This window comes from Tenebrio molitor, chromosome 4 (genome assembly GCF_963966145.1).
Source record: "Tenebrio molitor chromosome 4, icTenMoli1.1, whole genome shotgun sequence".
Lineage (NCBI taxonomy): Eukaryota > Metazoa > Arthropoda > Insecta > Coleoptera > Tenebrionidae > Tenebrio > Tenebrio molitor.
The window spans coordinates 27,572,720-27,587,130 of record NC_091049.1 but is presented as its reverse complement, the minus strand read 5'-3'; the positions used below and the strand labels follow the sequence as shown (position 1 = coordinate 27,587,130).

Below are 14,411 nucleotides of genomic sequence, written 5' to 3'. Positions count from 1 at the left end.
TAGTCGGGGCCCCTTTGAAATATTTTTAAATAAACCTTAGATAAATTTACACTACCGCCAGCAGCGCTACCTATCGGCGATACTAGTCGTACAACCGACAACGTCGCTGACTTTTGTTTTTAGTGTGCCTGCAAGTGTCAGAAAAAAGTGGGGTTTTGAGAGAAAACTGTTGGACAGTCGTTTTGGTCGTAGTTCATCGTGTTTTTTATTCTCATTTTATTATTTCACTCAAAAAGTATGATATGGTAGCTAAAACCGTTTTATCTTCAAACGTCATAAAAGTGACAAATTGTGTCACTCAAATGACAAGGTAAAAACTAATAACTTTTTTCTACTTCCTTCTCTAAAGTGTCACATTTTGCACTGACAAATAGTGTATAAAACGTCACTTTAAAAACGATTGTTCATTAGTCACAACTTGATGTCCATTCGGGCGTTTTCGGCATATTAAACACGCTCGAAGTTTCTTTAAACACGGCTTGAATTTTTTGGACATATTTAGCCCTAGATCAAGTTGGTATTTTGACTTTTAACAGTTTCCCATCCGGCGTAAAAGAAAACGTCATTGCAGTGAAATTATTCGTTCTATTCTTCAAAAATGGACCTGAAGCCACCAACAATTTGCTGCTTGAGAAATATATTATACTCCTATTTGGTATGTTCATTTAGTTTGTATGTTTAAATTAACGTTTAATAAAAAAGTTGCTTGTTTTATTTGGTCGTAGAAAAAGTACTCGTTTATAAACTTCTCTAAAGTCTATTTTTTCCTGGTAGGCCGATGCCTATAGAGTATAGACACTTGTTTATTATTTTATTAAACACTCGCTTCGCTCGTGCCTAAAGTGCCGTTTATAAATCTTGTTGCATAATTTACCTACTATTAAAACCAGTGGAACGCAAAACAAAGCTCTAAAGATGAAAAATCGCAAATCTAAATTCTTAAATCACTTGACAGCACTGACAATTTCAAATTTGAAATGTCAAATAATTAATTTTTCGCGTGGGTTTCATAACAACCAATGAGAATTAGTGGCGCGAATGTTTCAAGATACTACCAACATAATCTATGATACTTTGTTAATATTTTAATGTTATGGTTTGGGGATTTTGTTATCTAAGGTTATTTAAAAAAGTGCATTCTCTCAGTGGACGTAGTCTATCGTTGCTTAGATCGTACTTTATTTTTCACAATTTTCTTCTCTACGGAAGCGGCAGTTTTTTTATAAAGTCTGAGGTTCCGTAATTTTTTGTTCAAAACATTTCTCCTCACGGTTAATTTGAATCTACACTATTCGCCAAAAAAAAGCAAAGCACCCAGAAGGGATGATCGTACGAACTTAAAATTCTTCAAACGAAGGAATGAATGATTAAATTAAAGATTGGGCCGACGTGACTCTACAATCATTCGAGAATAATAATACCTAATAATAATCGTCCCCATTTTTGCGTTTCATGTTTCCAGTCCACCTCTTCAACAGCATAGTCGAATCAAGGAACTATCTAACTTGACATTGCGCTCTTTTAAGAACTTTTGAAACTGGCACCACACATTGGCCTTGCTTCCTTTTGTATTTTTTGTTTGAATGATTTCAACCATTTCAGGTTTTGGAGGTTACAGTGTTTCAAAATTATCGGGTGTTCATTTAAATTTCCGGCCAAAGTTGGCGTAGAAGAGTCGATTGTGAACTACGGATTATGGATCACGAATCAGTTGTTTAAATCTTACCGTTATTTGTGTTTTTACACGAATGGTGCGTTCACAATCAATCGACTCTTCACGCCAACTTTGACCGGAAATTTAAATGAACACCCGATAATTTTGAAACACTGTAATTTCCAAAACCTGAATGAGACATTTTGTAATTTATTGTTTATGTGGTTGACCCAACACATTCCAAAGATTACTATAGAAAATTTGGGATTGTGATTTAAGGAAAATTATATGATTTTTGTTTAAATTTTTCTTTGTCGTGCAATTTTTTTTAGCGAATCAACACTTGTGAGTAGATTAATTACTGGAATTTTTTTTTGATAATAAATCTACTCACTTGGGAGATTATAAGTGAAAATCTTTTTAGCGTACCTATTAATTTTTGTTTACTTGTTATTCGTAATTATACGATTTTTTAACCAATAAACGTCATTGTATAACAATTTTTAAAAAATGCAATCGAATTATATTCGTTATTAAACGTTGAAATGCACAATAAAAACTCTACAGTTTTTCATGTGTGAGTCAACACCGTTTAAACAAAGGACAAAGTATTTTTGGTTGCATATTCCTGTTTCAATTTAAATTTGAAAATTTTTACCGAAACTCGGCCAAACATGCATATCCATTTTCCGTTATTGAAAACACCATTGCGATTCAATAATAATTAACCTTTCATGATTCATAGTGACAGTTGTTCGACGTTCATTAGCTGAGTAGCAAAAGATACGAAAAATCTGACACTGTCAAAGTCATAGAAGTGTCAATCATTTGTCAACATTAGCCGCTACCGCCGAGGGCGCCACCAAATACCAAAAACAATCGAAAAACATTTTTATTCTTAACATTTTCTCACTAAGTATGGAATAAACACTGGAATAGTTCCAGCAAATAAAAATTTACGAGTCCCAAATACAAGTCATACAAGTCTAAAACGATCTAACATGTGGTGCGATTATTATCCGTTTTACGGTGCGCTTAAACACCCGGACCTCGTAAAATTTGTTCGCATTACTCCCAACTCTCTTATCTAGGCATTAAATTAACAATAAACACAATTAAACTAACAATAAAATAGAACTTGATAAACAGAAAATAATTTAAGCGATTAACCCAGACGCGCCCTTCAAGACTTCGTAAACCCTTTCCAGCTTCTCTTTCTCGTCGAGCAACACCACGTTCAAATTAATCACCAAGCCTTCATCGTTCTGTATAAAATGAACACCTTTCTCTTTGCAATACTGATACACTTTGGTCTCGTCCGTCTTTGGTTCGATGCGGATCAATTTGAAGGGGGCCTCCGGGTGACTCTCGACGTTAAACCTGCACTCCGATTCCAGGAACCGGTGGAAAGTTTTGGCGAACTCTGAGAATTTTTGGGGGGCATCCCCCAACAACTCGATCGATTTCAGTACGACCTTCACCAGATAAGTGGGAAGCGACGCCGAGAAGATGTACCCAGAACCCGAAAGTCGCTGGTGCTCGATCGTCATATTAGAGCCGGCGCAGAAGCCGCCGATCGAGCCGATCGCCCCTTCGAGCGTCCCCATGATCATGTCGAGCCTCGTCGGGTCGATGTTGTAATACTCGGTCAACCCCCGACCGGTCGCGCCGAAGACCCCTAATGTGTAGCTCTCCTCGAGGAAGATCCGCATTTTGAATTCCTCCGTCACCGCGATGAACTCAGGAAGGGGGCAGAGTTTTCCGGTGCGCCAGGAAATTCCCTCAACAATCAAGAACTTCCTAGTTTTCTTTTTCTCTTTTTCCACCACCTCCTGGACTTTGGTTTTGAAGTCTTCCGGGTCGTTGTGAGCGAATTTCACGACTTTGCTGCGGGCAGCGACTAGACCCTGTTCGATCGCGAAATTCGCGTGTTCGTCGATAAAAACCACGTCGCTCTTTTTGCAATAAGCCGCGATGGAACTCGAGATCGCCACAAATCCATAAGAATAAACGATGGATTCTTCCAAATGTAAAAACTTGGCGAGGTACTCTTCTAGTTCAAGGTGCACATCAGTGGTGCCTAAATTGACAATTTTAGTCGAGATAAGTCGAAATATTGTTGTAGTTACCGTAAAAAGCTCGAGGCCCGCACGTCCCCACGCCGTACTCCCTGATCAGATCTTCAGAAGCCTTTTTAATTTCGTCGTTGTTCAAAACGTTCAGATAGTTCCCTTTGGCCAAATCGATGTTGTTGTCGTCTTCCGCCACCATGGGAATTTCTATGTCCTCTTCTTTAGAGTCCACTGGGGTTATCAGAGGTTCGGGCTTGAAGTCATTGAGGCGTTGTTGGAAAAGAACTTCGTCAAACATCTTGAAGCTATAAAATTTTATGGCCTTGATAACCCAATTGTCAGGTCTTTGAAAAATTCTATTTTCTACGTCCGACTAATGCAGCACTTGTTACGACAAATAAGTTCAACAATACTTACGTAATTTATCAACAAATTAACTTAATAAAACTGAATTTCAAAATTGTAGGTTATGGGTCAATTGACGTCTGGTGGGCGTGACAGTTCTAGGCACACTGACAACTGACTCCCAAATCAAAAAAAAAAAAAACAAAAATCCCCAGATTTAAATTTATTTATTTACACTGTTTACGCAGTAAACAAGACCTTTAAACGAGATTTAAATAGGAGATGACGCTAAAACGTCTTCGCTGACTATCGTGTTCACCGTCGAATCACCAAGTTCTTCCTGGTCAGGATTCCCAACCTTGTAATGCTGCACCACCTGTCGAAGACTCCTGTTAAACTCAGCATTGTTCAATTCGCTGTACGAAAACTGATTCAAAAGGCTCTTTTGCCGCTCAATAAATTCCTTGTCCAGTAGCCCCTCACATTTTCTTAATTTCGCCACTTCCCTAGCAATTTCTAGACCCGATTTTGTTGCGCTAATTAGATCCACAACAGAATCAGGTCCCGGCATCAGAATAGAATTGCTGTTCGGTTCCAAACGCTCCTTCAGCGACGACTTGTCCAAAAACTTCACAAAAAAATCGTTAACACTTTTGAGGTTCGTCAGCTGGTTTTGAGCCAGGTCCGCCACACTTGCCGCGACAGAATCATCACGATTCTCACTGATTTTGAGAAAATCCGCTCTCAACTTGTTCACTTCGTCCACGCATTGATTAAAATCGATATTATCGCTCATTTTTCGTTCAAATTCAAAATTGATTGTAGGTTATGTTTGCAAGTACTGCCAACATGAAAATGTGTTGTGGCTACAGTGCTTTCTATTTCGTTTTAACACAAAAAGACGTTTGTGATCGATCAAAAAATCACCCAATACAGTTTTTTGGACCGTACGACGTAAAATAAATAAATTTCGTGGATTATCTGAACAATTGTTTAAATTCGCTCGGACTTATTTTTGGGTTTAAATTTGTTGCAGATGGCGCTGCGCGAGCGCGTTTGACAGGTGTTGGAGGTCGGTGAAAGTGGTAAAAAATTAATGTTTTTTTTAGTTTAGATGATATTGTTAGAACGTTAATTGTACAGTTACGTGATAGTTTAGTGTTATTTTAAGAAATGCGACGCAAAAGCACCACCATGAAGCTTAATTTAACTTTGAACGGAATGGCGCCATAAGCTGTTTCATAAACAACCTTTGCCTTTATATGTTTTGTGTATATTTTACTTAATTGTCTTTGTTCCCACTTTTAAAGGTGAGTTTGTATGTCTCCCTGCGCGCCAGATTTTAAATCGGTGCTTGCAGATGGACCTGACACCCCCCGAAGAGGCGAAACTTCCTTACAGTCACTCGTCGACTCCTCTCACACATTTACCCCCAAACCGTAAACGCAAACACGACGACACCTTCGACTTCCCAACGAGCCCGAAATTTTCGAGCACTCTGAACGAGTCCTTGATCACAGCTTTACAAGACAAGTGTCTGCTCGGCTCGCTTCCAGGGACGCCGGAAAAACAGCGCAACATATTGGCGAGAACGGTTGTGGTCTCGTCGCCTATTCAAGAGTCCTGGAGGATCCTGTATGGGAGCCTGAAGGAAGTCAAGCCTGAACGCGACAGGCGTGTGAGGAACTGCTTTGTGTCCAACAATACGCGGACCTTGTTCGACACTATATTGAGGAACAACGTGATCATGAAGGTGTTTTTCAAGTATTTGTCAGATGGGGACCTGTACAGGTTTAGTCAGGTGTGCAAGTCAGCGTACAAGGCGGTAGAAGGGAACAGAGATGCTTTCGAACGGTACCGCGTCTACAAGAGGCGCTACAAAAACAACAAGGAGAATTACGTGATCACCCCGCCAGGGTCTCCAGCCAAATGCGACAGTCCTCCGCGGACCAGTGACGAGAACTTCAACAAAATCCTTCGAGTGAGTAAATTTTTGCGGTGGACTTACCTCAACTCACGGACGCTCTTGCAGGTCGCCAGGGGGCTGACGAGGTCCCAGTCGTTGAACAAATGCCGAAAGTGCGGCCACGTCACCGTCGTCGAGAACGAAGTGGCCCAGTGTCAAAACGTGAACTCTTGCGGCCTCATCTACTGCCTCCTCTGCTCGAGCTATTCGGAGACGGGCGCCAAGGACTTCCGGGACTCGTGCGGCCACGCCACCTTGCGCACCACACTGGGAAACATGAGTAATCACATGGATGAGTCTTACTTCAATTTTTCCAGTCAGGATTCGGGTTTCTACTCGGAGAGCGAGTCGCCGCCGAAAGTCCGGAGGAATCTCTTCACTAGCACCACGGAAACCCCCAAAGCTCTCTCGGTCTGCAACAAGAACCGAGTGGTGGTCACGTACAAGAAGAAGGAGGCGATTTCGTGCGTGCCAGTCTTGCTGAACAGGGAGCAGAGCAGGATGCAGCTCGACTGTGACAGCCCCCCGAGGTACAGTTACGCCGTCGGGTCGAAGCAGAGCAAGAAGAATCTGAAGAGACTAACGCGTTAGCATCACGTAACGTAATAGTGTGATACCGATTCGTTACTGTAAGGGACAGCACGTTTAATGTGCTTGTTGTTCTTTTTATCATTCCCAGTGTTACGTAGGAAATACTTAAGTGTAATCGTATTTTGATAAATTGCAGTTTTTTAGGTTATATTTTATTGTCCTTGTGAAGGATTGACTTTTTCAACATCAAAATGTATTTAATAAATACCAAGTATTTTACAAAATGCTGTAATTTTTTGTAAATTTCTTCAAAAGGAGACAGCCTTTACAAGAACTTCCCGATTCCTGATGTCTCTTTGATTTTTGGTCCTCTTGGTTTTGAAACAAATTATTTTGAGAAACAATGACTTTCAAAAAATATTTTTCGACGCAACAAATTAAAAAATTTAAAACAAACTGCCGAAGTAAATTTTGGATATCTCGTTTAAAAAACAATGGAAAATATTTTTTCATTTTGGTTTTTTGACGATTTAATTCTTTTCAGGAGTGAATTGGTTAATAAAAAAGTTGAATGGCACAATTCCAAAAAAATATTTGGGCGTCTTTATTTTTGAACTTTTTTTGCACTTGACAAAGAATTTCTAAATATTTTTTAAAAAATCCACAGTGTCAAGGCACCACATTGATTCATTTTCAGTTTTGAAAACATTCAAAAATTAAAAGCACTCCCAACTGATCAGGCACTCGGCTTCGCCTCGTGCCTGAAACTAGTTGTCGCGCTGGAAAGTACGCCTACCGTACTCTAATGTAAATAGCTAATTTTAAATTTTTTTACGCGTTAGAAAATAAAATAATCTTCAAAATTAAATTCCCATACATTGTGTTGTCCATGACACGTAAAAAAACGAATTCGCACTTTTTATCCTGGCGTAGAAACGCCATTTACGGTTTTGATAAAAAAACGATATCAAGGTAGAAAGATGTTCAAATATACCTCCCTAGATATTTCAGAACAATTCACCGTTTAGTTTCGTCGATAAAAATTGCAAATCATTGAAGAATCCACCGTAGGAAATGCATGATTGATTAGGCAGATCCGAAACGATGTGGCAACATCGCAGGATAGTGGGGGGATTCTAGATCCTACATAATACGTAAATTAACCTTTTGGAAATATTTTTTTTTGTGCTGCCCTAGTTGTAATTGACATTTTACGTTGGTTACCGTGCGGCAATGGAAGGGAAAAAACTCTAGTGCTGCAAAAGACAAACGAGAAATCTAAGGCAATAAAAAAAACTAAGCATGACAAGTCAATTATTACTGAAAGACATTTATGTTTCCAATGTTGTAAAACAAAAGGTGCTTCGTAAATATTTAAAAAAAGCTAAAATGTGTGTCAATTTTACGTTAGGGGAGTTTATTCATAGAAATTTCGGTTGGTAAGGCGTGAGGGAATTTCAATTTTTTTAAATTCAAGCAAAGAGTTGATTCAAGTTTGAATTTTAAGTTCGAGCATTGACAAATTTGACATTTGACATATTTAGTGATAAATTGTATACCAACCTAATTTTGTTTAAGTAATATTTATTATTTTAATGACTAAAAAATATTTTTTGTTACAAAAAACAGCACAAAAAATACTGTATGGCTTGTGAAAACTCCATTGATCGTTTTCAACACTTGTAACATAAATAACCATTATTTATTAGTACGTGACGTATTGATTAACTTAAATATAGTACAGGTCTTCAACAATAGACTAAAAAAATATCCTCATTAACAAAAATAAATTAATGGTGATCTAATATTGCTGACGTTTTGGTTACATGAAATTTATTGTTTGTTTGCTTTTCTGATGAAAAGTTTCCGGTGGAACCCAGTTGTTCATAAACTTTGGAGAGAAATAGGTATTTGTATATTAGGTCAAAAAGTGAGTTTTCTAGCCGAGGCGCAGCCGAGGCTTGAAAATAGGCGAGAACAAAGGCACTTTTTGGCCGAGGTGCACATTATATTTTTTAGGCGACCGCACGAACTACAAACCAAAAGAGATCATTGGAAAAATCACAAATGTATTTTGTATCTACTTTTTTCAAATAGATACATTTGTTAATACATATTAACGATTTTTTATCAGCTTACCAACAAAACCAGAAATTTATTAGGTATTTGCAATACAATTACTTATTTACATAATTTAAATGTATGGTGACAAGACAATTATTGCGTTTAGCATCTGCGATGTCCGACGGTGTATTAGAGATTTTTTCATCACTTTCGCTGTTGCTATCGATTATATGAACGTTCATTTTCTTATTATGCACCAAAGAAGCACCAGAAATAAACCATACAACACTATTTCGGTCAAATAAAATACTTTGGTTAAATTTAATTGTCAAATATTCATTCGTTTTCAGTCGGTTTACTCGGTTTTGTGGGTTTCGTTGTTAACTTACTAAACAGACCAACAGATGGCGCCACGGTCAGCGTCCGAAAGAGTTACTTTTCGTCCGCTTGGGAGTACGTAAAATTACCTCTTTCGTTAAGGGTGCCTAAAAAAGAAAGTTAAGCTTAGGCTTAGATTACGAAATAAATCCTAATATGTATGTATGTAGTTAAATTCGAATAACTGACGCCGCAAATTTTCTACAATTTCTTTTACATCGCGAAAACACATTTCACGAAAGAACATTTTCGAGTTGTCATTTATTATGAATGATAGAAGATGACAACCGGGTCACTCAAAGAATCATAAGAAGTACCTTAGGCTTGACATGATTACCATTATTGGAATTCGACGCTCTTTGGGACGTTAAAAAATGACCATGGATACCGGATGATATCACCTCCGTTCGCGACACAGGTGCGGGTTCTGGACAAGCTCTTACCACAGCATTTTACATGTTATAAAATATGTTTTATCTAATTACCTAGTATAATAAAATTGATTATAATAAATGATGATAAATTAACATAAATACCACTAATACGAGTATCAGAACTACAAAAACCGCGATTCAACATTAACTGGTAAACCAATCCATCAATTTGTCTCCAGTTATGAAACTTGTCGGTACTTTTAGATTTCACCTTTACCGAATTCCCCCAATTAAAACCTGTAATCTTTGCGCACGTGAACACATTATCTTGCGCAGTTTAAATTTTTGTTATCTGTTTTCGTTATTTGAGACAATTCTCTTATTTAGTTTCGTATATTTCGAGTGTGTCTTAGTAATTTACACATGGTTTTGTGATTGATCCGTGTATTATAGCAACAATGAATGAAGAAGAATCGGTAGGAAAATATTTTTCTGCATATACAGAGTGTATCTAAAATGCGTGTGTTATTTTTAAAATGTAGCAGAGCTTGTTAAACGCAACGTTTTTTCTATTTTTTACGAGAAAGCGTTACAAATTGATTTAAAATTTGGAATAATTAGCCATCAAAATGTATACCCGCCTGTGGGTAAGGGCGAAAATTTTCTGTTGTCATAGAAACGAAGCCTTGTCAAAAAAGTTACAATGTTATAGAAAAAATAAATAATTAAAATTACAATTCTCGTGGTTAGAAAAAAATAAAGACGTGTTAATCGCACAAAACGAGTCGTTTGGTAAACATTGGGGGGCAAAAAATCTTGGAAAACTTTTGGGAATTTTACAAAATGATATAGAGAAAAACTTCATGAATTGGCGTTAAAATTAACACACGCATTTCAAATACACCCTGTATATTACTAATGCTGTATTTAACACTTTTATAAAAAATTATGTGATTTCCCGAATTATCGATATGAGTCCCCGATCTTTAACAAAAATTATTTATCATTTCATTTGCATAGATAAAAGAAATGTAGATAAAAGATAAAAAATCCGACTACACTCACATTTAATTTGAATTCTCTGTTTTTAATGGTAAATTATAAGAGTAGAAGTGAGTCTTTTGGTGCTGAGCTCAGAGATTGAAGACCGAGGCGAAGTCGAGCTCACAACTGGGGAAAGCACAAACCGACCTTCTACTCTGAATGACATTATACTAATTTTGCAAATTGGTTTACTAACTGCATTTTTAGAACTTTTATTTTACAATTTGCCCGTTTTGTTTATTTCCAGTTTGTTGAATAAATTGTTATATTTTAGAAGAAATTATACGAAGCTCTACTCAAGAATGATACCACCTATCTTACTCAAATGTTGAAGGAAGGTTTTGACATGAGTGAAACTGTGTTTGATGTACCAGGGGGGTCCGATAAATCTACATCACTCGAGTTCGCAGTAAGAAAAAATAATGTTCGCCTTGTCCAATTTTTGCTGGAAAAATGTGTAAATCCCAATGTAGGAAGTGTAAACGGAGAGACTCCTTTGATCATCAGTATCAAAGCCGCGTTTCATCAAATCAGCGAGAAATTAATAGTGGAGGGAGCAAATACCTGTAAACCGGATACAGATGGCAAAACTCCTTTATATTGGGCAGTGGAGACAAAAAACAAAAAGATAATAAACCTCCTGTTGGATCACGGTGCTGAATTGACAGTTCATACAGCTTTATTGCATGCTATTGATTCAGATTACTTAGATATAGTAAAGTTATTGGTAGAAAGGAAAGCTCCCATTAATGTGGTGTCTCCAGAAACTCCCTTAACTACAGCTATTATGCGAGGACATTCGGATATTGCAAAATTTCTAATAAAAAGCGGTGCCGACCTAAATTTGGTTGGTGAGCATGGTAAGATTTTTGTAGAAGTGTGTGTCGAAAATCTGTATTGTAAAATGATGCAGGAACACCCTTAAACATAGCTATTGTGGAAAAAAATTGGGATATTGTAAAAACTATAATAAAAAGCGGTGCCGACGTAAATTTGGTTAGTAAAAATGGTAAACTTTCTGTAGAAGTGTGTGTCGAAAAACTTAATTTTGAAATGATGCAGGAACACCCTTAAATATGGTTATTCAGGAAGAGAATTTGGATATTATGAAGTTTCTAATAGAAAGTGGTGCCGACGTAAATTTAAATGACGGACATGGTAATCTTCCCGTAAAGTGTGTCAAAAAACTTACTTAATTATAAAATGATTCAGGAACACCTTTAAATATAGCAATTCAGAAAGAATTTTGGGATATTGCAAAATTTCTGATAGAAAGTAGTGCCGACGTAAATTTGCCTGATAAAACTGGTAATTTTCCTATAAACGTATGCATGGAAAATCTCAATTTTGACATACTCAATCGCATGATTGAAAAAGGCCTCAAAGTAGACCAAACCCTTGCGAATACTTTACTTGTATGGTCGCTAGAATTGGAAAAAGTAAATCTGGTAAAATATTTCATAGGACAAGGCGCAGATGTCAATCAAAAAAAGGAAAATGATCAAACGCTTTTATCTATCGCTTTGAAAAATTCCGATTTGCGATCTTTCCGATTGTTAATTGAATCCGGAGCTGATCCACGATTGGCTGAAGCTGAGATTAAAGAAAAAATTGCTAAAGACCGCGACTTTGCCGTTTATGTCAAATCACCGGATGTAGAATCCAAGATGAAGGAGCTCAGGATTCGAGGTAACTGATCTGATATTTAAACTGCGTCAATATTAGAAAATATCGTTTATCCAACATTCAATAGTAATATTGTGTTTTACTAGTTAGTTTTAATTAAGTAAACTGGGCTATAACTAGTCTGTTGTTATAACCCACGTTGCCATTTGCACCGTGGGTTATAACATACATAACCCACGTTGCCATTAGCACCGTGGGTTATTAACGTCCATAACCCATCGGGAGCAGAATTTCATCAATAATGTCATTATCTAAAAATTTTGGAATATTGAATAAAACGTTGTATGGCATACGTGGGTTATTAAGTACTACCCACTCGAGGTAATAACCTACTCGGGCAAGCCCTCGTAGGTTACAAATACCTCTCGTGGGTAATATCTTAAATAACCCACTTATACCATAAATAACTATTACAGAAAATGATTCTTCCGATGCCTCATTCCTACAAGGTAATTAATTCTCTATTTTCATTGCGTAAATATAACCGACAATATTTAAACTGGTCAGTATGAAAAAATAGCTTTATCTTACAGGTGGAGTTTTTGAGCTACCTTAGACCATTGTTTTCGGTGACAGAAGTCAAATTTTAATCACAAGTGAGATAAAGTACTCACTAGTGAGTTAATTTGACAGTTGCCATTTAACTTGACATAAATCACTCACAAGTGACTAAATTTGACAGCTGTCATTTTACTTGAATGAAACTGCATTTCTTGGATTTTTGCAATAGTTGCACCTGTAAGATAAAACGTCGTATATCACACGTGATCGAAATGCCATTATGAAACTCGTGAGAAGTGTCCCACTCGTGCGCAAGCGCACTCGACGGTCAAAATTCTCACTCTTGTATAATGATGCATTTCTATCACTTATAATATAATATACTATTTTCCGCATTTTGTACAGTAATGAAATCAAAATCGTACAGTAATAGGTTACTTTACAGCATAGCAACCATTACTGTACGATTTTGAGTAATATTCTACTTTTTTACGAACAAATTTTAATATTCTTAAAATGCGAGGGGAATCGACGGAAAATGCCTCATTCAAGTAATTAATTCTTTATTTTAATGCGTAAATATATTTCAGGTGCAACTGGTCATGAAGAAGCTTCACTTGGACGACAATCCTGATATTTCATGTTTGCTTATACAGGTTATTATAAATGTTTCTAACATCGTAGGTGGCTGTGCGCTTTATTTAGGTGCGCCACTAGGCCAACTAGATGTTAGAAACATTTATAATAACCTGTATTACCTAATGTTACTTATAGAGATAAAATCCAGAAATTTGAAAAAACCGTTCGACAATATATAGTAACAACAAATGCATAAAGTAGTATTTTTTTCACCGCACGAGGCGTAGGCGAGTGCGCAATCCTACGAGTTAAAAAAACACCTTATTTTCTTACGACGACTATCAATAATTAGAAAAACAGTAAAACACAATTCTAAAATTTGACGTGTCCACGGCCAAGATATTGAGACAGCTTCAACGCCAGAGTGAAAACAGAGGACGGCACTTTTTTCACAATTATCATGAACAAATATGTAATATTATAAAACCAAAAATACTGAAATACCTTACTTTTTTTTTAACAGTTGGTAGAAAAAAATCATTTGCATACATTTCTGCTTTTTAATAACATTCACTTTCATTTCATTAAAAACTTCTCTTGAGAATTAATAATTGCAAAAATAATTACCTTTCTTATTCCACCTTTTTGCTGTGAGCTTTGTCGCAGGTAGTTTAACCAACCCTCAGGAGGTTTAAACGAATTCCAGATAAAAATGTTTGGAGTCCAACAGCGGATTTGTGTACACGCTTATTGTTCTTTACAATTTTAGTTTGTACTTTATGCATTTAAATTTTTATTACAAGTTTTAGACCCGTCCTCTGCTTACAGTCGGACAAAGAGTGATTTCTTTTGTTGTATTGTTCGTCACAGGGATTAAAATAAATGTTGTGCCCACATTTTTTCAATTTTTAAAAATTTATTTAATTTATTTTTTTATTTCATTATTTATTTAAAATAAAATTTTATTTGATCTTTACTTATATCTCTATTTATTTATTTATTTATTTTTTTTATTAAAATTATAATACATATGTACATACAAACAAGTAATAAACAGGTACTTAAATGTTAACGGCATTCGGTAAAGATCAAAGAACTAGTCGAAAACCCTTTTAAAAGAAGGCTTAAGATTAATCTCCAAACTATTCTTAGACAAAACTTAAATACCTAATGGAATTCGGTATTTGCAAAGGCGAAAAAGGTCATTTAGGCACTTA

At 36.5% G+C, this 14,411-nt stretch overlaps 2 protein-coding genes and 1 long non-coding RNA gene across 3 annotated transcripts; 2 read left to right on the top strand and 1 right to left on the bottom strand.

The window, feature by feature from the left end:
* Window positions 1–2,528: 2,528 nt before the first annotated feature.
* Window positions 2,529–4,267, bottom strand: Spt-I (serine palmitoyltransferase subunit I). The gene is made up of 3 exons (XM_069044254.1): window positions 4,144–4,267; window positions 3,784–4,031; window positions 2,529–3,734 (listed from the first exon to the last, which is right to left on the bottom strand). Exons 2-3 carry the CDS (start codon window positions 4,022–4,024, stop codon window positions 2,812–2,814), a joined length of 1,164 nt encoding a protein of 387 aa, XP_068900355.1. The 5' UTR covers window positions 4,025–4,031; window positions 4,144–4,267; the 3' UTR covers window positions 2,529–2,811.
* An 828-nt stretch (window positions 4,268–5,095) lies between these two features.
* LOC138128054 (uncharacterized) lies at window positions 5,096–6,852 on the top strand. The gene is made up of 3 exons (XM_069044255.1): window positions 5,096–5,381; window positions 5,432–6,052; window positions 6,104–6,852. The coding sequence occupies exons 2-3, from the start codon at window positions 5,432–5,434 to the stop codon at window positions 6,626–6,628; spliced, it is 1,146 nt and encodes a 381-aa protein (XP_068900356.1). The 5' UTR covers window positions 5,096–5,381; the 3' UTR covers window positions 6,629–6,852.
* A 2,735-nt stretch (window positions 6,853–9,587) lies between these two features.
* LOC138127679 (uncharacterized) lies at window positions 9,588–14,170 on the top strand. Its single transcript, XR_011158334.1, has 7 exons — window positions 9,588–9,860; window positions 10,703–11,288; window positions 11,342–11,437; window positions 11,491–11,586; window positions 11,641–12,117; window positions 12,531–12,563; window positions 13,206–14,170. It is a non-coding gene; the product is annotated as an uncharacterized lncRNA (long non-coding RNA).
* The last annotated feature ends 241 nt before the right edge of the window (window positions 14,171–14,411 follow it).

Bases quoted from the DNA above. Each gene is read 5' to 3' on its own strand.
- Spt-I (XM_069044254.1), bottom strand. From the start codon at position 4,024: ATGTTTGACGAAGTTCTTTTCCAACAACGCCTCAATGACTTCAAGCCC. The intron at 3,735-3,783 runs GTAACTACAACA...TTGTCAATTTAG, and splicing joins CGGGCCTCGAGCTTTTTACG to GCACCACTGATGTGCACCTT.
- LOC138128054 (XM_069044255.1), top strand. From the start codon at position 5,432: ATGGACCTGACACCCCCCGAAGAGGCGAAACTTCCTTACAGTCACTCG. The intron at 6,053-6,103 runs GTGAGTAAATTT...ACGCTCTTGCAG, and splicing joins ACTTCAACAAAATCCTTCGA to GTCGCCAGGGGGCTGACGAG.